Source organism: Labrus mixtus, chromosome 17, assembly GCF_963584025.1.
Source record: "Labrus mixtus chromosome 17, fLabMix1.1, whole genome shotgun sequence".
Classification (NCBI taxonomy): Eukaryota; Metazoa; Chordata; class Actinopteri; order Labriformes; family Labridae; genus Labrus; species Labrus mixtus.
This window is the reverse complement of record NC_083628.1, coordinates 17,781,457-17,805,406: the sequence shown is the minus strand read 5'-3', so window position 1 is coordinate 17,805,406 and position 23,950 is coordinate 17,781,457. Positions and strand designations below refer to the sequence as shown.

Genomic DNA, 23,950 nt, shown 5'->3' with positions numbered 1-23,950 from the left:
GAACACCTGAATGTTGTTACACTGTTTTATGTAGACATATATCTGAAGAGCCGAAGGCAAATGTGCACCCATGGTGGACAATAAAGATTTATTCTGTTCTATTGTTTGTGTGGGAACTCGGTCTATTGTACTTACACTTTAGAGAGTCTTAAAACTGTTTTAAAAAATGATCCAAACATTGAGACAAACTGTCAGTAAATGTATAAAGAATTGCTTTGTGAATGTAAAGTGCGACTTCTAGTGGCTCAATGTTGTCTATAGCACCTTTTATATGAGGAAATAAAAGAAAAAGGTACCAAATGTAGTCGTATATTAGATTAATTTCTTTAAATGAAGACTCAAACACGCAATTTATAAAATGGGTCAATCAGGCTCTTACTCAATGATGCACGCCTCTTAATAAAGATTTGCCTGCAAGTTACTTGAACAAGTGCGAGAAATGGAAAGCAGCGTGCATGCCAAAAAGAAACATGTCCATGTCACCTCCTGGGCTCTGTGCGTTAGCGGCCTTAGCGTAGTAGATGATCGATATGACCACAGGATGCTGGCTTATGAGAGATAGACACAGACTGTAAATATGAATGTTTGAAGTCAGAGTGATGTCACCCTTCTGTTCCTGCAGGGGGCGCTGGAGTCCCATCGATGGCGGTCTCCATGATTGAAATGCTGTCTCAGTCTAACTTTCAGTCAACCTAACGACAGACTGAGAGCTGGAGCTGAGGCGGGTTTTAAACCACCTGACAAACCGTTACACCGCGCCCACCTGTCAATCAGGTCAGCTACACGCCTTATTGTGAATAACTCTTATCCTTCATCCAATCAAAACTGATGATCAAAACATTCACCCCCCCGTACAGTGTGTGTCGATCGAAACATGAGCTAATCAGACCTATTTGGTTTTTTTTAACCAGGCTGTAAACATGTTAATCTCTGCTGTAAAAACAGGCTTTTTAGAATGGGTGTGTATGTGACTTCCTGTGCTTCTGCAGCCAGCCTCTAGTGGACACTCGAGGAACTGCAGGATTTTACACTTCAGCAGGTTGCTGCTTGGAGATAACCTGCTGTCTGCTTAACGGTATAATTGCAAAAAATATAATAACCATAAAAAAAGAGAATTACAGTGTACGTTGGTTTCTTGAGTTTGAAGGTTTTAATGTGTAGCCTACAAAGGGTTTGTTGTGATTACTCTATAAGGCAGACTAATATCAAACAGAGTGAGATGTCTCGCGTGTTTCTCACTATCTTTGCTTTAACTTTCACGTTGTGGTGATGTTTTAAAGGGACAGTACCAGATTTAAAAAAACTAATTTCCATTCTTTGAATTTCAGGATTTAAAAGATGATTTAATGAGCTCCACAGATTGTTGGACGAGTTTCAGTTCACCTCAAATCTCAGATTTACATCATATTTTCACGATGGTCAAATTTTACGCTTATGGGCTGAAAATATCTCTTTAATTTATTGATATCGCTTATTGCACATATTGTTTAAATGCAAGACGTTCACATGTCCTACTCTATATTTCACACATTTATACTCAAATCTTCAGGACTTTTATTTTGAAAAACAGTCATAAAGTTCGATACAATTATTTTACTAGCCTACTTTACATTTCCTGTTTCTTTACCTGAGATTCTTTTACTTTTCAAGGTGAAAACTTACTTTGATATAAACTTAATTCTGTTATTCTGTTTTTGTGCAGTAACTGTTGATGGTTTATTCCTCTCCTGCACACCGGACCTGTCTCATGAAAAGGTTTGGATACTTTTTGATCTTAAAACAAACAGATTGCATGTTTTTAAAAGGCGTATCGATGACGTATCGAACATTTTGACGACCTAAATGCAAGTGGCTCTACAGCTCGTTTCTTCTGAGCAGGGTCGATGATCAGGTTTCGTGCAGCAGACATGATGTGAGGTGATAACACAGCGCTGATTGTTCCCTCTGAGAACAGGAGCAACAGGAACACACCTCCACCTCTTCCTTCTCCTCCTCCTCCTCCTCCTCGTGGGGGTCACAGCAGCGCTCTGTCCCGCTTTTAAAGGCAGGCTGCAGCCACATCCCACATCACCCCTCCTCTTCCTCTTCCTCCTCCACCCTTCCTCCCTCCTCCCTCCTCCCTCCTCCTCCTCGGCTCTGACAGTCGAGGAGCGTCACCGTCTCTCTCCTGGATGATCTCCGGCTGCTCTCTGATTCGTTCCGCGCTGTTTGGAGGTAAGAAGCGATTTTTCTCTTTATTCTATATACGAAATGAGATCCCGTGTGTGTTCCGCGTCCAACCCGGGATATCCAGCGCGTGTGCGTGTTTTTTTTTTTTATCGCGCTGATGCAGACGCACTTGCCTCCTCGCCTCCTCGCCTCCTCTCCTCCCTCTTCATCCTCGGTGTTATTGAGCCTGAAGGCCACATGATGAAGAGCAGCAGCCTGTTTAGCGACGAGCAGATCGTTTCAGACCTGCAGTGTGTGTGTGTGTGTGTGTGTGTGTGTGTGTGTGTGTGTGTGTGTGTGTGTGTGTGTGTGTGTATTTGATGAAACCTGGATTAAAAACATGCAGATGTTCTCAGATCCGCTGCAGGAGACACCTTCCTCCTCCTGTTTCTGTCTTCATCACAGTGATCAGGGTTATTATAACATCTCTGAACACACAGCAGGCTGCAGGAAGGCCCGGGCCCCGAAGACATCAAATCATATAAATATTCAAAAAGCTTTCTGCCTCCAAAGATTAGAGGTCTGCTATCATCACTGAGAAGATACTCAGTTTATATCGCCATCATGTACAGAAGGAGAGCAGATACACACTCACAGTAAATGTTTGGTGTTCATACTCGGTGGCGATTCTGGAGTGTGCTGGGGCCCTCGGCAGAAATGAATCGGGGGCCTCCTTCAACCACCATCATGTCCGCCCGTGTCCTGACGCCCTTCCTCTTGATTTCCCTTCAGTGACAGGAACTTTGGCTTTCACAGTCATGATGCACGAGATGCTGAGCAGGGCAATGAGAGTGAGTGCTGTTAGATGGGGCCCCATTAGGGAGGTTTCCTACTGTCATTGCAAAATTTGCACATTTTGAGACACTGCTGCAGTTTACAGTTTGTCAGCCCTCGATTGGGGGGGGGGACAAACCTCTGTTTAAACTCTCATTAACCACGCAGCATTCCCTCGATTTATTAAAACATTAAGTCTCTGATAAATGTTCTGCCCTGTGATTGGCTAGCGATCAGTCCACTGTGTAACCCCGCCCCTTGGCCAATGACTGCTGGGATTGGCTCCAGCCCCCTCAATGACCCCGAACAGGAAAAAAGCGCTCTAGATGATGGATGGATGGATGGATGGATGTTCAGTTTTGACGCCGAGAGTCCTCGCTCGCGTCCTTAAAAAGTCTCTCTGTCACAGGAACAGGCGAGCAGACACCAAAGATAACGAGTTTATAAAGAACCAGAGACATTCGATAATCCATTTATGTTTGGCTTTGACTCGGATCGTCGTGTTTGACTGGTTGATTCTACATTTTTTGTCGTGCACATGGAAACTTCTCGGAGCAGAATTTAACTCAAAAAGAGTGACAACAGACGAAGAAGAAAAGAGAACTCCAGTAAAAGAAGCTGAAGACCTGTTTCACTCACAGTTTGAAGTTTTTTATTTTAATATTGTAAACCGTAAACGGACCTGAGTTTGTTTATTTCTTTTCTAGTCTTCTGACCAGTCAGAGCGCTTTCACACCGCAGGTCACACCTACACATTCACACGCCGCCGATGAAGCAGTGGGAGCATCTTGGGGTTAAGTATCTCGCCCAAGGACACATCGGACATGTGGCTGCAGGAGCTGGGAATCAAACCCCTGACCTTCCAGTTGAGAGACAACCGACTCTACCACTGAGCCACAGCCGCCACCATATTGTGTCATACTTACATTTATACGCCCGGCCTGAATGGTCTGCGGTGGCGTGCAGACAGTCTAATGGTCGTGCATCGATCGTAGGGAATAAACGTCACCACCCCGTCCCAAATCCTTCCATCCTGATTTTAAACATTAACTCAACAACAGCAGCGACTCTAGAGCCTGCTGGGGCCCGAAATAAAACTCACTTTTGGGGGGGGGGGGCCCTCCGACCAGCGCTCATCCTCATTATGTTAAAAAATAATCTGAAGTTTTCACAGGAATATTGGAACGCTTAGCAGTGAGGGCTGTCAGATGGGGCCCCCTTAGGGAGGTTTCCTATTGTCTTGTTAAAGTTTGTCAGTCCTCGAGGGCCCCCTACTGACCAGGGGCCACCTACTGATCAGGGGCCCTACTGACCAGGGGCCCCCTACTGACCAGGGGCCCTCTAATGACTCGGGAACCCCTACTGACAAGGAGCCCGCTATTGACCAGGGGCCCTCTACTGACCAGGGGACCCCTACTGACCAGGAGCCCCCCTTCTGAACAGGGGACCCCTACTGACCAGGAGCCCCCTACAACTGACCAGGGGCCCTCTACTGACCAGGAGCCCTCTACTGACCAGGAGCCCCCTACAACTGACCAGGAGCCCCCTACAACTGACCAGGGGCCCTCTACTGACCAGGCAGTTGCCTGCCTTGCCTGTTGACCAGCAGCACCTCTGCTACACCATGTGTGATATATTCTGAACCTTAAAGATCCATTCAGATGTCGGAGTAGGTTCTGGGTCATCCAGGTCAGGGTGAACTGGTTGAAGGTCTTGTGGTACTCGAGATTGGTCTTGGTCTCGAGATCGTCTCAGAATCTACTTGGTCTTGTCTCGGTCTCAGACTGGGCGGACTCCGGATTCTAAATCAAGACTCGGGCTGCATCCGAATTGCCAAGTACCTACTCAATCTGTCAGTAGGCAGTACCTACTATCCTTGCTGTATACTGTTTAGTACCTACTATTCAGTAGGAGCGCACAGTAGACAGATATTGTTCCTACTTCGTCTGATTCATTCAGTATGGAAGTGACATCATTTACGTTTCCAGAACCGGCCGCATTTTTTTTTGTTTAGCTTTATTCAAGAAGAGTAATGCACATATACAGTCAGGTAAACAAAAAACAATATCACAATGTAAATCAAGTAAAAGACAGATTAAATAACTAAATAACGTACAAAAGTAAAGTACAAATGAAAAACAGTAATATACAGTAAAGTAAAATAAACCAATAAAGACGCATTTAAATAGTGAAATCATTATTTAAATAGAGGGGGAAAGGTTTTATAATAATGCAGATATTTGTTATATTTTCTGTTGATAATTTAAAGTAGCGATTTCAGTCGGGACTTTAACTCTAGATTAAAAATTGATTAAATTATTCAATGCTCGTTTGTTTTGATTTGGAGGCGCACGTGAAGTGACGATTTACGTTTAATTTCGCACAGCATTGTGGGTGGTAAAATACAATTCATTTCCTGAAAGGATGCATCTGATCCATACTGCATAAAACCTGGAAGTTAGTATCCATACTGAAATGTTCAGTATACTGAGGTGGACCCAAGAAATGCATACTGAATGACCACTAAAGTTCAGTATACTGAAACTCCCTACTGAAAAGTACGTACTGCATACTGAACTGTGACAATTCGGAAAGGGCCCTGGTCTCGATTAAATGTCTTGGTCTTGTCTCGGAGCACTCTGGTCTTGATTAGTCTGGTCTTGACACTAGGTAGAGGTGAAACGTCTTCAACCAGTGCGGTTGTCTTTGGATCAACGTTCAGCGGTTCAGATCCTCCTTCAGTCTTCATGTTTGAGAAAGCAGACGTCAGAGTTCTTAACTGAACGTTTTAGATATTTAAGATCAAAACAAATAACTGATAAATATGAACGATAAAAAGATGATTTAAAAATGTCAACTTTCACTTTCTGAGGAAACATCCTGATCGTGTTTGTTCTTCTAATTTGGTACAGAAAACGTCCTGGACTGTATGAAGTGTGGTTTCACTAATGGGCCACACACACACACACACACACACACACACACACACACACACACACACACACACACACACACACACACACACACACACACACACACAGAGCTGGTCTGCATTGATGAGTGTGTCAGTTAAAAGCTCTTAGTGATAAGACAATCAGACAGGCCGAGCACTCAGACTGCTGCCGCTCCGATGGATCACTCGCCCCTCAGAGACTGACAGAGAGAGAGAGAGAGAGGAAGAGAGAGAGTGAAGGAGAGAGAGAGGGAGAGAGAGAGAGAGAGGAAGAGAGAGAGTGAAGGAGAGAGAGAGAGGAAGAGAGAGAGTGAAGGAGAGAGAGAGGAAGAGAGAGAGTGAAGGAGAGAGAGAGGGAGAGAGAGAGAGAGAGGAAGAGAGAGAGGGAGAGAGAGAGACTGACGACCCAGGGATGAAAGGGGCTGATACCAGAATTTTAAACTTTAACATGATTCTAGTCAAAATCAAAACGACAGTTTTAAATGAATCTAAATTGCAGACAAACTTCTGCACGCTGTCTGAATTGCACAACAACTTGCTTTGAGCGGTCCATCAGTTCAGATGGCGTGCAGCAGTTTGTGTTGATGCCTACACGCCCGTCTTATGGAACATATTTCATTTTTCAAGTTGCAGATCGTTTTGATAACAGATTGCATTGTTTTAAAACCGCCTGGTTTCAGCGATTAAAACACGTAGCATCATCGTCAACCTGTCACAGCTCGCTCGCTGAATCTGCAGACACAGAAAGCATTTAGGCCTCACTCTGCGGTCGTACGGAGGGTCGTGTTGCCAAAACGTTGCCGATGTTTTTGTGCAATTTAGACGAGGTGCAGGAGTTCCTCTCCTGAACAACCTGTCTGATGAGGTAGTCGTAGTTTTTTAACGCTCATAACAGACTGCATCGTTTTAGACTCATTGTATCAAAGAGTATCGAACGTTGAGACGACCTTCATCTGAATGAAATAAAATACTCCTCGCATCATCGCAACATCTGTAAATCCGACTGGTTGACTGTTTTATCTCCTCATATGGAGGGTTATATGATTTGTTTTTTGCACACACTGAAATAATGAGATACATTTTATAAATCAGCAAACAACAGAGCCAGGCTAGCTGTTTCAGTCTTTATGCTAAGCTAACAAGCTGTCAGTGAGAGACATGGGTAGCTGGTGGTTATGAATCCAAAGATGTAACACCTTGAAAAATGCAGAAGAAGAATGTTTCCTGTATGGTCCCTGTGTGTGCATGCAGGAGCAGAGTACATGATGTAAAGCTAGAAAGTGTTTTTAAAGCGTCTCTGTCCGGACCCAAACATCCGTCTGAACATCAACGTTTGACACAGATCAGGTTCAGCTGAGGAGAGAAAGCAACGACCTCCTCTGTCACTGATCTGGCGTCAGGGTTTTCGGGGCAGATCGGACGACGTTTGAGAGTTTGAAACGGATCAAAGATGGAGGGAGGAAGGTGGAGCTGAGTTTGTTGATTTCTCTGGAGGGAGGCGTGTAACCACAGCAATAACTGTTGAGGAACGGCGGGGCGTTGGCCCGGCTGGGCGAGCTGATAAACAGCGAGAGAGGAGGGGAGGGGAGGGAGGAAGTGGAAGGGTGCATGAGATGATGGAGGAGGAAGAGAGGGGAGGCCGATGAAAAGAGGAGAGCTGACACAAGAAGGAGGGGGGGGGGGGGGTTCACAGGAAGTCAGGATCTGTCAGTGGAGGAAATCCTCCCCCTGCTGAGACGTTAACAGAGCGGCTCTCATGCTTTTAAGGTACAAGGTGTCTTCCCCCCCCCTCCTCCTCCTCCTCCTCCTCCTCCTCCTCCTCCTCCTCCTCCGTCCCCTGAGGAGGCTCTGATAACAGCCGGGCCTGGATCTGATTCACAGTGTTGTTTTACGCTGAGTCTCCTTGTCCCCATCAGTCCCGCCTGACCCCGAGGGAGGGGCTGTCTCTGTTTGAAGGGTTTGAAACAGCATCAATTGTTCTAAAAGCAGCAGCAGGAACAACCATCCGTTCTCTCCCTTCATTTCTGTATTCAGTATATATACAGTTTAGGTTTAATTTAGCATCTGAATAACACATACAGTGAGCAGTAGTTATAGTTACCCAGGAGCATCTTGTTATATCTTCTCGCTTATTTGACCTGTAAATGAAACACAGGGTAACACGGTGCTGTGTAGATTTATATGTAATTCCAACACTGAACACCAGGTGGAGCCTGGTGCATGTCATGCTAGGTACGTGAGCTTCTCTGTAGGTACTGTACAGTACAAGCTGCAACCTCCATTGTTCAAAATGAAGCCGAGGCTGAAGTGTAAAATCCTGCAGTTCCTCGAGTGTCCACTAGAGGCTGGCTGCAGAAGCACAGGAAGTCACATACACACCCATTTTAAAAAGTCTGTTTTTACAGCAGAGATTAACATGTTTACAGCCTGGTTCAAAAAAACAAACAGGTCTGATTAGCTCATGTCTCGATGGACACACACTGTACGGGGGGTGAATGTTTTGATGACTCATCAGTTTTGATTTGATGAAGGATAAGAGTTATTCACAATAAGGCGTGTAGCTGACCTGATTGACAGGTGGGTGCGGTGTAACGGTTTGTCAGGAGGTTTAAAACCCGCCTCAGCTCCAGCTCTCAGTCTGTCGTTAGGTTGACTGAAAGTTAGACTGAGAGCATTTCCAGCATGGAGACCGCCATCGATGGGACTCCAGCGCCCCCTGCAGGAACAGATGGGTGACCTCACTCAGGCTTCAAACATTCAGATTTCAAACGTGAATACCCAAACTTAATATTTGGGGCGGTGTCATCCTCTAAAATGTCTGCTGTAGAAATGCGTTGTGAAATTTTATTAGAGTGCTTTTTAGTCTCAGACTTGAAATCCAGATGAGTCATCCTGAAACCCCATTCATAAAAAGTCAGGCTGACGTGATGATGCTTAATGGCTAATGCATTCTCTCTCTCTCTCTCTCTCTCTCTCTCTCTCTCTCTCTCCAGCTGGTTAAAACCAAACGGGAAGAAGGTTCGTCTCCAGTCATGCAGAAGGTAAAAAATTGTCCTGTTTGAGCTTTGATAAAGACACATTGATACAACACTCTGGGTCAGACCCCCGAGCAGTCAGACCCCCGAGCAGTCAGACAAACTGACTTCAGACTTCTGTTGTGTCAGCCTGAGTCAGCTCAGCCCGACACCTGGCTTCACTTCACCTCTTACATTTGTTCTGATGATGTCACAGGTGGAGGGACGGGCAACCCCAGTCAACCTGCCTTCCTCCAGGGGCACGAGCACGCCAGGGTCTCCTGCAACCGGCATCACGGTAAACTTCTCAAACTGTTCAAGACACCTGTCATCAATCATCACGCACAAACACTGACCTGTTACCTGTGTGTGTGTGTGTGTGTGTGTGTGTGTGTGTGTGTGTGTGTGTGTGTGTGTGTGTGTGTGTGTGTGTGTGTGTGTGTGTGTGGTGGGTTCAGGCCCGGGTGAACGACCAGGTGGTGGGCTACAGAGACCTGGCTGCTCTGCCCAGAGATAAAGCCATCCTGCAGGTGGAGAGGCCGGACCTGATGACTTACCAGCCACACCTGAGCTTCTCCCCGCTCGACCAGCCGCGCAGAGAGGTATGACCACACAGTGAAATATGATCCACCAACAACATGAGCTCATGGTGTCTCTTAGCGGTAAAGGATGGCGCTCTGTGTTCATGCTTCCTTTCTGTGTTCTGCAGCGTTCTCTGTCTCCTCCTCCGTCATCTCCTCCCAGATCTCCTGAGGTAAGAGCACTCTGACTCGTGTTTCAGATATTCATGAGAAATGTGTCGTCCCTGCAGCATGCTGAAAACTGAAGACAAAGGGTTAAATCATCAATGTGTCTTATAATGAACGCTTCAATTAGCGGCCGGCGCTTGCTTGGTAAGTCAAGTGTTGTATGAACTCCTGATGATCTCCCATGAGTCAGTCCCTCTCTGAGACACAAAGACTGATGTCTGACTCTGAATCGCTGCTTTGTCCCCCTCGCTGTATAAGATATGTGACATTTAAAACCTCTTGTGTCGAGCGAGACCGTAGAGAACAGAAATGTCTCTGTTGTGACTTCTGCAGCCGGCGTTCAGAGTCCGTCCTGGAGTCTGAAATGTTTCTATCATAAAAAGATTTAAATGAATTTTTAGTCAAAGACGAGTCTGAAGCTGATTCAAGTTATGAAGTTTTACAAACTGTGTGTGTGTGTGTGTGTGTGTGTGTGTGTGTGTGTGTGTGTGTGTGTGTGTGTGTGTGTGTGTGTGTGTGTGTGTTTATCCTCCAGTTGAAGCCGCGCAGAGCAGAAAGTGAGAGCGGTTCACCTGGAGGATCCACGCTGCAGCTGCAGGCCGGACGTAAAATCAGCGCCAGCCATCAGCACTTCCACAGACCAGGTGAGACAGGACGATGTTCACCTGCACACATTTCACCCTTTAACGATCGTATCTTCGACGTAACATGTGAAAAGTATGTTGAGCTGTGTCTGACCACGCCCCCTCTCTGGAAGGGCTTGGTTGTCTCGGTGCTTTCTCGCTCCATGTCCTATTGTTTACGGTGAGAAGCAGACTCAGAGGACAGAACAAACACCTAGCTGTGGGAGTGTCACCCACCTGGGGGAGGGGCTACTGCCCTTTGTGATGTCATGAAGGGAAAATCTCCAAACGGCCTGTTTGAACACACATTTTCTGAAAAGTGGAGCAGGCAAAAGACAGAGAGGATGGACTTTTCTCATCATTGCGGGGTTTGTAGACGGACTAGGGACACATATTAGAGTTAGAGGAACATGGTGAAGTGGATTTAATATAATATGTGACCTTTAAAATAAAAAAAGTTTAACCACTGACTTTATACTTGACTACAAGCTTTCTTACTTTCATGGTGTGTCTTTGCCCTGTAGGTCCACGTTTACAACGTTATAGACTTCCAGTCTTTGTTGTGCACAAGTTTTGTAGTTTTGTTAGGGAGTAACAAAAAGGCCACCGAGTAAAGGGTCGGTGTTAACTATCTGTAGAGGAGAAGATCTTTGTTGTCCTCCTCCAGGATCACAAATACAAACAAATATAAAAAGAGCTGCTCAGAAAACGTGATTTAAACTGAGAGATAAGATGGAGTCTGATGACGCACTGAGGGAACCTTCCTTTGAGTCTCTATAAGACTGTAAGTCCACTGAAGCTTGACGCTCTCTGTGTTCTGTATCTCTGTCTTTTGACTTTGACACCGTGATCTCCAAAGTTATGTTTTTTTTGTTTCAGATAACGGCATGAACATCTACAGGAAACCTCCTATCTACAAACAAGGTGAGCTCTCTCTCTCCTGACCACGTCTGAACCCGTTCTCTGTCTTTACTCTAACACATGTTCATGTCGTGTCTGTGTCTGTCTCTGCAGATGTGAACAAACCTGTGGAGGGACGCGGCGTCATCCAGTCCGCGAAGTTTCCCGCAGCTCAGCCCCCAGACCCCAACCTGCCGTCCAAGATAGAGACCGAGTACTGGCCCTGCCCCCCCTCCCTCGCCTCCATGGGTAAAACACATCAGAACCAATAATAACCCTGTCTCCAGTTCTACTTTGTGACTAAGGTTGTCTCATTTATTGGTTATCACGGAGACGGGATGTTCGTCTTAACTAGTCGAGCGTAACGTCTAAACTAATCTAAACATCAGAAACGAGGTTTGAACTCGATGTGACCAATCAGAGAGCAGCGTGTCTGAACAGACGAACGTCTAAAATAACTTCACGTTCATCCACAAGCACAAAGTCTAATGTTTGCATCATGATGAGGAGAGAACTAAAGCCTGCAGCCTTCATCTACAGATAGTGTCAGATAGCAACAGTGACATCTAGTGGTGAGATCTGTAACTACAACATGAAGTTATTTATCTTAAATCAAAGTCATGAAACATTTCTGAGGCATCGATCACTGAGAACACACTGCTGCTACCAAACAGCGGCTAAAAACCCTCTGCTCCTCCTCATCTAACACCATCACCATGACAACCTTTTGACAGAGGGCATCACACCTCATAGGAGCTAGGGGTAAGATTTAAGGTGTAACTTCTGCCTAGTTTAGCATAAATCTGTCTCTACCTGAGCGAGCCTGCCGTCAGGTCACAGGTAGCGCACAGCTCTGTTTTAAACTTTTAAACGTGTTTAGAGGATCTTTGTGTTTGTAGTCTCTCACTTGTTGACGTCTGAACTCCTGCAGAGATCGAGTGGAGGAAGAAGAAGCTGCAGGAGGAAGACGATGAGTTTGAAGACCTGACGGACGAAGCAAGGACGCTGCAGGAGCAGGAGCTAGAGAAGGTTAGTGACACACACACATATACACAGAGACACACACACACACATACACACACACACAAACAGACACACACACACACAGACACACACACACACACACACACACACACAGACACACACACACACACACACACACACACACACACACACACACACAGAGACACACACACACACACACACACACACACAAACACAGAGACTCACACACACACACACACACAGACACACTCACACACACAGACACACACACACACACACACACACACACACACACACACACACACACAGACACACACTCACACACACACAGTCAGTGATAGAATCATCTCTAATGTCCTCTTGATGTTTCCGTGTTTGTGCTGACCGCAGATCAAGTCCAACCTGGGTCGTCTGATCCTCAAGGAGGAGAAGGAGAAGGCGATTCATTTCCGGAGGAAGACTCAGTCGCTGCCCGACAGAACACACATGCACACCAGTGAGTCTGAGGCCGCTCTCCTTCATGGTTTGTCAGGGTCAGGATGAGTCCGGACTCAAAGGTTATTTCTCCTTCTTTTGTTTGTCCGCAGGTTTGTCAGCGAGCGCATCAAAGTCTCCTTCACACTCGGGCCCAGGACTCACCAGAGTAAGTCGCTGTGTGCAGATAAACTGAATCTGTTTATTACCATCTCTCTGCATCGCACAGCTCGTCCTGCAGGTGGTGCCAGAGATCAGGACAAGTTGTGGCTCTATCTTCTAATTCAGAGTTCATTTTCGATCCTAAAGCGGGGTTATCAAAGGGGGCACACCTGAAGGCCTCGGGGTGCTACGACCAATCAGAGAGATAAAGCGTGTGATTGGACGTCGCCCAGGTCGAGTCAAGTTGACTTAAGTTGCACATTTCAGCGACAAGGCGATTAAAGTGCTTACAGAGTCACCTGCTGGTCTCGACTAATCCGAAGATAGTTGGATGTTGCAGTTCTTGAAATCGGTCTTTTTGTCTGGAGATCACTTTTTGAAAGTCTCGTCTCAGAATCTAAAACATTTTTACTCAATCTTGTCTCAGTCTCAGACTGGGCGGACTCCGGATTTTAAATCAAGACCGGTCAAGACCACCACTGATCGGCTATTTTAACATCATCTCTGTGATTAGAAGGAAAACACCTCTTTCTAAAAGAACAAATAACTTCAATTCATTTGTAGTTTGATTTTTATCCCCGGTTACGGCCGAAACCTTCCCGGTGTTACAGTCAAAGTGAGTGACACGCCCCCTAAACACAAGATGAGGATTTTTTTTAGAGATATTTATAGTCTTGACTCAGTTTTTAGATCTAAATGTCTTGGTCTTGACTCGGGCTTGGTCCCTAAAAGTCTTGGTCTTGACTCTGTCTCGATCCCTTAAATGTCTTGGTCTTGACTCGGTCTCGATCCCTAAAAGTCTTGGTCTTGACTCGGTCTCGACTCGGTCTCGATCCCTAAAAGTCTTGGTCTTGACTCGGTCTCGATCCCTAAAAGTCTTGGTCAACACCTACAACTACAACACCACCCGACACTCTGGATCTCAGGGTCAGGTTCAGGGTCACTCAGACTAACAGAGATCACCCTCTGTGGTCCATGATCTGGATGTTTTGATATGAAACCTGACAGGATGTGTTTGTGTGTTTACAGATGCAGTCTGCAGAGTTTTCCACAGATGGAGATAAAGGAGGTCCAGGTACGACTCCTCTCCTCAGGGTTTAATGTTCACTTTCTAAAGAAACGAGGCGACACGTTGTGCAAACAGCCGAGGAGTCGATAAACCTTTAATAAAGAATCCTCATGTTACCTCTACGTTTGTTTCATCTGATTCTGAGAGGTCAGGATGCTGCTCAGGGTTTGTGTCAGTGATCTTTAGACGACCTGATATCTTTGTGATTTTTCTTCTGTGCCAGGCTAGCTTGCCCCCCTCTTCCTTTTTTTCCTTTTTTAATTTTTTTTTTTTTTAAATACTTTTTATTTGATAGTTTTGATCAGAATGAGCAAATATACATTCGTATATGGTTTGTATAGAAGTTCTACCTATAAGTGCATCATCTATACAGGCAAGGATAAATATTTCTGTTAGCTCATTCTGCGACAGAGAAGACGAGTAAGCAAAAAGGAAGGGAAAAATAAAAATAAAAGAATAAAATAAAAAGAGAGCAAAAGAACAACAGAGCATATTAACTTATCAAAAAAATAAATAAATAATGAAAAACAAAATAAAAATAAAAAGTGAGGGGGAACAGCTAGCCTGGCTCGGTACGTGTAACTCCACCTCTGTACTAAACTCTCAAACACCAGACTGAGGTGAATCTTCATGTATCAAATGATGTAACTGTAGTCCAATCGTTCCTCTAAATGAAACCCGACACAGCCTCAAAGTTCTAAAGATCCTGAAGTTTATTCCCTCTTTTTGTCTTTTGTCTTTGCAGCGGCTCAGGTAAGCATCAGCTGTGACGAGTGTGAACCTGCAGCTGCACGTCTGCATGAACTCGTCCTGATCGTCTGAACAGAGTCTGTGTGTGCATCGGCTGCATCTTTACACCCAGCACACTGCGCTCTTCTTTTCTAACTTCCTTTTGTCCTGATGCTTTTGGTGTTGTGTGTGAAGCACTTTGAATTGCCTTCCTGCTGAAATGTTAATTAATGAACTTGCCTTGCCTAACACGCTGCTTTGGCATGACTCTGATTTTGTTTCTGATGATGAGATTGAACGCGTGCCTCTTTCACACTGAGTTGTTTCTGTGTGTGTAGAACGGAGAGTCTCGGAGGGACAGGATGGACAGAGGAAACTCTCTGCCGAGTATCCTGGAGCAGAAGGTGAGTTCAGTCAGAACTGCTTCAAAGAGTCTTTACAGCAGAAGCTTTCATTCACACGTCACACTGAAGGAGATAGAGAGAGGAAGGAGTAAAGATCCCGAGGTCTGAAGAGATGGAAACTGAGATTGTAAAAGAAGTGAGCAATAACACACGAGAGGGACAAACATGTTTTTATCAATCAAAGAAAAAATGGGAGAGGGGGAGACGGGATAAGATGCAGGAAGGATTTCTCCTTTGTGTTCCTCTCGTCCACACTTCCTCACCGCTGAGGTGGAGGTCGGAGGTCGGAGCAGGCCGAGCATGTTGGAGGCCGGCGGTGGTTGTGAGGACGACAGTCTGATGGCGGCGCCTTAGCGTAGGGTGGTAGTAGTGCCCAATCACCTCGCTGTAGACTGAGGGCTCCGTCTACTCGAGGGGCCCGGCTTCTGGGTTCCAGATGTGCTCGGGGGGGGGGGGGGGGGGGGGGGGGGTGTCATAATAAACGATGTAAACGTTGCGGTCATTGTTGGTGCTAAAGCAGCTGGGTTTATGTTTATATGGGGTCAAAGGTCATCAAAGATTATATTATTTTAATGACTGTAGATTAAATGATTGTTTAATTCTAAATATTCTGATAAATATAAAAATAATGATTTTTGTGAATATTTAACATCCTGCTCTTTAATTTCACTTTCTCTCTCTTTTTTATTTTTAGATTTATCCGTATGAAGCTCTGATTGTGACCCACAGGAGGGCGCTGTAAGCTGCCGCCAGGAGTCGACCGCACTCGACTGGAGGTGTGTGTGTGTCGTGTTTCTGTGTGTTGATTAGTTGTGTATGTGTCAGTTTTCACTCTGCTGGTATTATTTCCTTCTCCTCCCCTCCTCCCCTCCCTCCCTCCTTCTCTTCTCCTCCTTCCCTCCTCCTCCTCCTCCTCCTTCTCTTCCTCTCCTTCTCCTTCTCCTCCTCCTCTTTCTTTCTCTTCCTTCTCTTTCTCCTCCTCCTCCTCCTTCTCTTTCTCTCCTCCTCCTCCTCCTCCTCTTTCTCTTCCTCTCCTTTCCTCCTCCTCCTTCTCTTTCTCCTCCTTCTCCTTCTCCTCCTCCTTCTCTTTCTCCTCCTCCTCCTCCTCCTCCTCCTCCTCCTTCAGAGGCATCTCTCTCCGGAGCAGTTCTTGGAGCTGTTCGGGATGCCGATTGCTGAGTTCGACCGCCTCTCTCTGTGGAGACGAAACGAACTGAAGAAGAAAGCCTCGCTTTTCTAACAGGAAGTGACCTCATGCCTCTGAAATACTTGATGAACCGCCGGAGAACATCATCAGTCAGACAAACAAACCAAGCGACTCGCCACGTTCAAACACCACATCCTACATCTTACTAACCAATCACGACCCTGGATGTGTGCTGCCCCCCCCCCCGAGGATCAGAGTTAACTGAAGGCTGGCCCTGATTAACCCTTTACTCTGACTAACCCGACCCGATGCACTGACACTCATATTACCTGTGCTGCACTTATAATCACCACTGCTTGCAACCATCCTCGTTATGTGTCCACTCATCTTCATCCTCATCTTCATCTTCATCATACCTGTGTTCTAGGTTCACTCAGCTCCAGAGGGCTGAACCAGCACGTCAGGGGAGCAGCTATCCAACTCGTCTGGTGTCATGAAGTTCACATTTAACAGCGGCAGATACACAAGGTTAAAGGTCGATCACGACGTCCCCCCCCTCGGGTTAGAATCAACGACCTGACGACAACGAATCACAAAAACAAATTCAGTCTGGACCAAAGAAAACTTCTGCCACATCACCCGTTAGTCTGTCGATTTAAAGGCGTCCAATTTTAGTGGTGTAAATAATGGATGGATGACCCGGAGGATTTTTCTCACTCCTGGATGCGAGCTAGTTATTATCTGGACTAGTTAAAACCAGCTTCATGACACCAGTCATCCTCAGACCACCAATAAGAAACCGACTTCCTGTTTCGGTCCTCTGGCGTTTGTGCTCTAACTTGAATAAACAGCGGATCAACGTCACGTCACGTCTGAAAACATGTAACTGATTGTAATATCTATTTATTAAGTGGAGCTTTGTATTTATTGGAGGATTGTAATTTTTACGACGCTCTTATTTTGAAAATATTCTTATTGATGTACAGTTGTTTTTCTTGCTTTAACGTTTCCTCTCACAGTTTAACAACAGTTCTGACCTCTTAAAGGAGCAGGTCGCACTAATCCACGTTATCGTCTTTGTATCGGATCGTGTCCGGAGGTAGAAAAAAACGTCTCTCTGCCGCCGGCTTCTTCCTCATGCTTTTATTCTGCCGACACCTTCACACCATCAGTCCTCATTGTTTCTGTACGACGTAAAGGATCAAATAAATCTGAGAAAACTACTTCCTGTTTCCTGTTTTGATTCCCTTACACTCATCACTCTACAGCTGAAGGGAGATTTACGAAACAGAAACCGACTTTGAGTCACAAGCGAACGCCTGCTCGCCGTCTTACTCTCATGAGCAACTTTTTAATGTTGTCAATCTTTTTAAAATACGAGTTCTTCTTCAGCTCTTTGGCCGACCTCTTATCAAACACATCTGAAACATTTTTTTTGAGTTAGTGTTAAATTGCTCTACTCTGGAACAACCTGCCTAAAATAATTTAGTTTACAAATTCATCAAACGTTTAAAGGAGCAGTATGTAACTCTGACCCCTAGTGGTTAAAATGGGTACTGCAGTCTAAATTCTAAACATTGTAGAGAGCTGTCTCCCCCCTCCCCCCTCCTCCCTCCTCTCTATAGTCGATGCTCACACAGGTCACCATGTGGTGGACACTGAAGCTTCAGTGTTTATCCAGCTCTGCATCGGTCTGTAAACCTTTCTGTGTTTTAACCTCTCTCCATTTTTCAAAATCATCTCCAATATTGATCCTAGTTTGAGCACGTTTCTGCTCGTGGAGCTTATTAGAAACATGCAGAGGCTTTTTAGGTCGGGTACAATCACTTCTATCTGAACCACTTCTCTTGCCCGCTTCCATCACTGCAACACCTGTTGGTTTGACCTGATAACTGCTCTCATATCTGACAAACCGAGGGGCGTCCAAGAGGCTGTGTGGGGGTGTCTTAAAACCGCCTACCTTCTCTGGTCCAAACAAATCCAGATCATTCAGGACCAGAATCTAAAGTTAGGAGGACATACTGGCTGCTGCATTGTTGTCAGAGAAGCCAGCACTTCAACATAGCATGTTTCCTTAATGTCTGATCATATAGTAAGGTCACTTTATCAGGGGAGTATTTTCTGCTTGTTTTGTGTCGTAGTAAACAGAGATGTTAAACTTGTATTTAAATGAATTCTTGTCCGCTGGAGGAGGGATGTATTCAGCGTTAGACTCAGGATGTTAACGACCTCCTTTAACGTGCTGTTCTAGTTTTACCTTCATGCTTTTATTTTGACATTTCCTCTTTCACATCCCCTCACGTTGGAGTTGTTACTACACACTTTCACACCTCTGTGCTGCAGTGATGTCTTCACACCTCTCGTCGTGACAGATTCGATTAAACCGTGGGTTGTGCTCAGACGCCCCCGCAGCTCATTTTCTCTCATCATCCACCTTTTTTTTTCTTTTTTCTTTTCTGCCTTGCTGCGGCAAACTTGAGCAGCGAGCCCGTCCATCTGGAGTGAACTGCAGGTAATAATGTGGAGAATTGTGTTGCTAAGGAACATATGGGCCTACACACGGAGGAGCGAGGAGCCGGGCGATGTTTCAATGCCACTCGTCTCCTCGCACAAAGAAACACCTCCCACGCCGGCCGTTGATTGGCAGCCGGCGACGCAGAGACGGCGTCCTTGAGCAGCAGCAGCAGCAGCATTCAACAGACACACAAGCACTTTTCTGTTTTTTTATTTGAATGGAGTGAAACATCTACAGAAATGAGAGGCCTCGCAATACATGGACTCAACAAAAAAAACGTCTTTTTTTAAATTTAGCTGTAAAGAAAACAGAAACCTTGATTTGTTTTTTTTTTAGTTTTCTCTGTACATTCTGTGAGATATGTTTGAGACCCGAACACAAGTCAGAAATGAGGCCTCACTCCCGACATAGTTTACCCACCCGCCCCGAAAAATAAAGATCCAAAGGGAAAAATCAAACCCACCCGGGTCTGATCAGCACACCTGAACACACCTGCAGCCTCTCTCTCTCTCGCTCTCTCTCCTGCTGCTCGTTATGTTTCACGATTAAAGGAGATCTCCGCTTCTCGCTTACAGCTTGCCCCTCTTTTCTCTCAGACAAACATCAGACTCACAAAGAAAACATCTGAGACCTCTGAACGCAGCAAGAGGAAAGTGAGCTCGCTCACAGTCACAGGTGAGTCAGATCGTCTGCACCTACAGGTCGGCGTTCTATGCACGGCTCCTCATGATTCATTTAAAAAGGCGTTTAACACCCGACGCTGAGCTCGCTCGTTCTGGGATCAGCTGTGCAGAACGTCTCGTGAACTTCAGGCGACTAAACAGAGCACCAATGAAGCGCAGCGTTTCACTGAGCGTTGATTCATGACGTCGAAACAAAAGTTAGGACGGGAGTCGGAGGCAGGGAGGTGGAGACGAAGCTCCGCCTTTCTAATAACGATCGTTATGTAGATTTAATCAGGACGTTCATCACGTCCTGCACGCTGTCAGCTTTGTTTCACGCCATTTTTTCTAAAGTAGCGTCAAAGTATGATGACGTGATCCTATTTTTTTTTTTTTATTAAAAGAGAACTCGTCTCAAAGATTCGGACGCTATGAAAAGCAAAAGTTTAATCTTCACACGTCGTTTGGACGCGTCACAGATTTACTTACAGAACTGGAAAGATGTGGCTGGAAGGCTCTAACAAAAGACAGCATCCAGATGCATGATGGGTAATGTAGGACGGAATGCTTTTTTTGGACGAAGGGACAAGAAAAAGGCGATGGCAGGTAAACCGTTCTTTTCCTCGGGTACAGCGCGACAGTTTGTTCAGGGAAGTTTAAGAACTATTTTGAACTTTCAGCTCGAGTCGTGGCGTCACAGCGCTCATCAGCCGAAGCAGCCACTCAAATCAAGAAGGAGGCGGGATTTACTTCTAACTGGGTCCATACAGATCTCACTGAAGAGATGGTGGATGTTGCCGTAATGTTTCCTTATTTTGTTTTTCATGTACCCTGAACCCTCGCTTCATTTTTGTAGCGTCCGCTCCTAGGGCGACACGTTTCTGTGTGATCGGGCACTAAGGTTTCGCCCGTCTCTTCTGACTCTCTCAGCTTTATGAAGTGAACTTCAACATGTTATGAAGAGTCTGAACGACACGCGGCAGCGATGGATGTTTATTTGTCGACCTCCTGACCGCTCGGGTTTGTGACGTCTCAGATGTTTCTTTGTTGAGTTTGACGTCATTGGAACTGAGAAAACAAAAAAGAGAGAAATCGTTTTAAAACAGAAATCTGAACTCGTGGCTCAGTTACAAACCGTTTCTGCCGCGTGGTCGACGCCGTGCAGAAAACGCTGCACCACTAGATTGTTTTTTAAACTTTCTGCCCCCAAAGTCGGAGTAATAATAAAGCAACCCTTTAATCCCTCCTCTCCCCCTTTTGGATAATAGAGCCTAAATCTATGTGTAAAAAAAAAAAAAACCCATCACATTGAAAAGAGGGAACAATTAAAATATACATATATAATATAAATGTCAATACTCACTCCTCGGAGCTCAGTCACACTATCATTGGCATAAGAAAGAATGGATCTGACCGTGTGTGTGTGTGGGCACGAACACAGCGTTTGAATGAGCGTCACTTCCTCCCTCGACACCAAACAAAGCGCTGACGGACAGAAAGGTGTCACCTCCCGGGTAGAAAAGTCCTCGTCGCGTGTGCGCTTGAGATTCTCTCCTGTTCAGTCTTAAACGATGATATTTAATCGATGATGAAATAAATTAAGCGTGGTGACAGTCGCTCGGACTGAACTGCCTCTTCTCCTGCTCGTAAAGGAGACGAGAGGGGAAGGGAAGGAAGCAAGGAAGGAAAGAAGGAAGGTAGGAGAGGAAGAACAGGGGGAGATAAGGGGGAGGGGGGTAAAGAGCGGGGGGCGGAGGGGGACGGTTTAGGCTTGTGCGTTGGTGCCGTTCTTGTCCGGCGGTCCGGTGCTGGCGGGCAGGTTGTTGAGGGGGGGCGTGGCCTCTGTCTGCTTGCTGTCCCGGCGGGGGGGCATCCTCTCGTTGATGCGGTCCAGACCTCGGGCCTCCTCGAAGCTCTGAATCTTGTGCTGCGGGTTGAAGCCTTGGATCGCTGTGAGGAGACAGAGACGTGTGAGAGCACGGCGACCACAGAGACTTCTGATGAAACTTTGAATCTACTCAGAGGAAGTATAAATGCAGCGCTGCCGTCTGAAGGACTCTGGAACGTGTTTGAATCTGTGTGTGATTAAAACCTGAAACATCAAAGTCAGATCGTTCTACCTGCAAACACTCAACCTGCCAGATTTACTGTAAATCTTCTAATATAAGCAGGCCCCTCTTAACGCCCCGCCCCCTTTTACTCGCCTGGTGTGGCTGCACGTTTTGACAGATAAAGGCAGCTCTCTTAGTGTACAGTTAAAGATCCTTTCTGGTGTAAATGTTTAAAGTCTTTCCCGTCTTTTCTGTGCACCAGTTTTTTCTCTAGATAATTAAAGGCCCGCCTCCTAATCGCCACCTGTCATCAAAAAAAGGCGGAGTCACTTCATAGACTGAAGGAAATAAAAGCTGGTGCTGTTGATGGAAGTTTTAGACCAGAGCGTCCACCTGGCGTTCTCTCCAGGCAGGAAAGCGCTGGTGGGGCGCTCGGGAGTGTTTGCATGAAGCGTTTGTGCGCTGAGAAGAAAAGCGCTGCACGTCCATCCTGTCTCCATGACAGCAGTCTGTTGACAATGGCCGCCGTATGAGCAACACAGCTCCATTACTTTTTACTGTAGACACGATCCATAGGCGGCAAAACTACGGGACATATCAAACATTTGGAAAAGAGCGCCGGTGACGTCAACAGCGTCTTTCTGAAAAGTTGAGAGATTTTCAACTTGAACACTCGGAGCGGCCGCACCAACAAGGCAGAGCGCTTGGAAAAAAGATGCTGGGCGCTGCGCTGTTTCTCAAGGCGGCCGCTTTCTTGCGCAAACGCTCCCTACTCATTGGGAAAAAAAAAACGCTGGCGCTCAGAAAAACGCCAGGCGGACACGGGTTCTTAGGGTAGGTAGAGTAATGACGTCACATCTTTACTTTAACGACACTGATCTTGTCTAAAAGATGAAGAAATAAAGACGTTACGCTGAGTCAGACTGAAGTTTTACGACCTCTGCAGGGCGTCAGGAGAACAATTTTTACCTCTATGTTTTCTGGACGGATTCGGGGGATCGTAAATACTCAAAACTTGCTGATGATGCATCTTTACATCGACCTTCTACGTCATAAAACTTCACTGGAAATATTTGCTTTTGGTCTGACCCAGCTTTGAGGACTTTCAAAATGTGCAGGTTTATTTTTTTAAACTGAATCAGACTTATCGTCGTGTGTGTGAAAGAAATGAGTCCGAGCTCGTTTCAACGTGTAAAAAAAAATCAGAAAAGACAAAGGTGCTGCATTTACATTCCTGTTCATCATTTAAGATCAGATTCTACTGGGAGCACTGGTGTGAGAGAAAACTTACTTCAGATCAGGACAAGGACAGCATGAAGACAAAGAAAGAGACTTTCATTAAAGAGACATTTCACTGTTAATGTGGATCAAGATCACGCAGAAAGAGAGACTCTTCTAATCATCAGCCGGACAGGAGAATCATCTTTTATTCTTTAATGATGTTCAACCTGCTCGATCATAAGAAAACTACAAATCTGTTGCCCTGACATTTTTTTTTATAGGGCTCAACAGTGAGGTTCAGGAAGTAATTTGATGATTAGCCGTGATGTCATAACCATCACAGGTAGACTGACCACAAGCTACCTGAGTGTGAGACGATGGTGTCTGCTCCTGTAGGAGACACAAGTTCGTCTGATATCAACTTTGTTTAAGAACTACACGGTTTATTCACATTATCAGGGAAAATAACTACACTACCCATGATCATAGAGAGTCACAGCGACGTCTCTGATTGGAGGAGCCTGCCGTTACCATGGCAATGTTTCCTGTCCCTTGTAGTCGTAGGCTACAACATATTACAACACGTGTATTAACAGTATAAACACGATAGCAACGACTAAAGTTACAATCAAGAAGAAGAGGGATCATTCACAATGCATTGTGGGATGTGTAGTTCCTTGACTCTGGAACAGAAACATGTACACAGTCTTGTACCTTTTCCTCCTTTTTTTAACCCCCTTTTCTTGCGCCCAATCAAATGTACTGTAGTCACGAGTATTGGGCTAGCTGGTTGCCATGGTAACAGGCTTAACTCTCTTAACATAAGGATTTTGCAAAATGTAAATGGTGGATTTGAACGGAGAAATTTACATCCAGAACCAGAGCTGCTAAAAAAAAAAAAGTGGGCAGTCACTGTCGAGTTCTAACGGCTTCTTTTGATTTTAAATTCAAAGGATCTGCGTCCAGAAGTGGAACACAGACTGGTTGGTGGTTCAGCTGGTGGAGATAACGAGCGCCCAAACAAACTCAACGCTCACATTTTAAAGCCTCATTTTGACATTTTAGAACAACAGGCTGCAGGGTTACGTGGCTGAGTACACCACACAAAGCCTCAGTAACACATTAAGGACACACGGCACAGACGTGACACACACACACAGATACATAAACACAGAGATAGATCAGAGAGAGATGATTGCATACCTCGTGCCTCTTCTGCCTCTACGGTGGCTGTGTAAGCGTGAGTAGAAGTGCCATGCCCAAAACCAATGGAGAGAGAGTGGGAACGTT

The 23,950-nt window shown here is 45.6% G+C and overlaps 2 protein-coding genes and 1 long non-coding RNA gene across 5 annotated transcripts in view; 1 reads left to right on the top strand and 2 right to left on the bottom strand.

Annotated features, from left to right (window-relative positions):
- Positions 1-9,157: 9,157 nt before the first annotated feature.
- Positions 9,158-17,434, top strand: dmtn (dematin actin binding protein). The gene is given in 15 exon segments (XM_061061299.1): positions 9,158-9,247; positions 9,408-9,551; positions 9,659-9,703; positions 10,234-10,342; positions 11,201-11,245; positions 11,336-11,470; positions 12,153-12,250; positions 12,617-12,722; positions 12,814-12,869; positions 13,892-13,937; positions 14,677-14,684; positions 14,999-15,064; positions 15,759-15,794; positions 15,796-15,840; positions 16,191-17,434. Coding segments are annotated over 15 exon segments (1,143 nt in total). The 3' UTR covers positions 16,305-17,434.
- Positions 17,114-17,912, bottom strand: LOC132992147 (uncharacterized). Its single transcript, XR_009676303.1, has 2 exons — positions 17,848-17,912; positions 17,114-17,809 (listed from the first exon to the last, which is right to left on the bottom strand). It is a non-coding gene; the product is annotated as an uncharacterized LOC132992147 (long non-coding RNA).
- A 2,308-nt stretch (positions 17,913-20,220) lies between these two features.
- ppp3ccb (protein phosphatase 3, catalytic subunit, gamma isozyme, b) overlaps positions 20,221-23,950 on the bottom strand; it is a 30,265-nt gene continuing 26,535 nt past the window's right edge. Inside the window, exons 13-14 of one of the 3 annotated variants that reach the window (XM_061061296.1) lie at positions 23,864-23,890; positions 20,221-21,329 (exon numbers count right to left, since the gene is read on the bottom strand). In XM_061061296.1, coding sequence (XP_060917279.1) covers positions 21,154-21,329; positions 23,864-23,890 — 203 coding nt within the window. In that variant the 3' untranslated portion in view covers positions 20,221-21,153. Of the gene's footprint in view, positions 21,339-23,863; positions 23,891-23,950 lie in introns of all 3 variants that reach the window. The other 2 variants (XM_061061295.1, XM_061061297.1) reach the window with 2 other exon arrangements.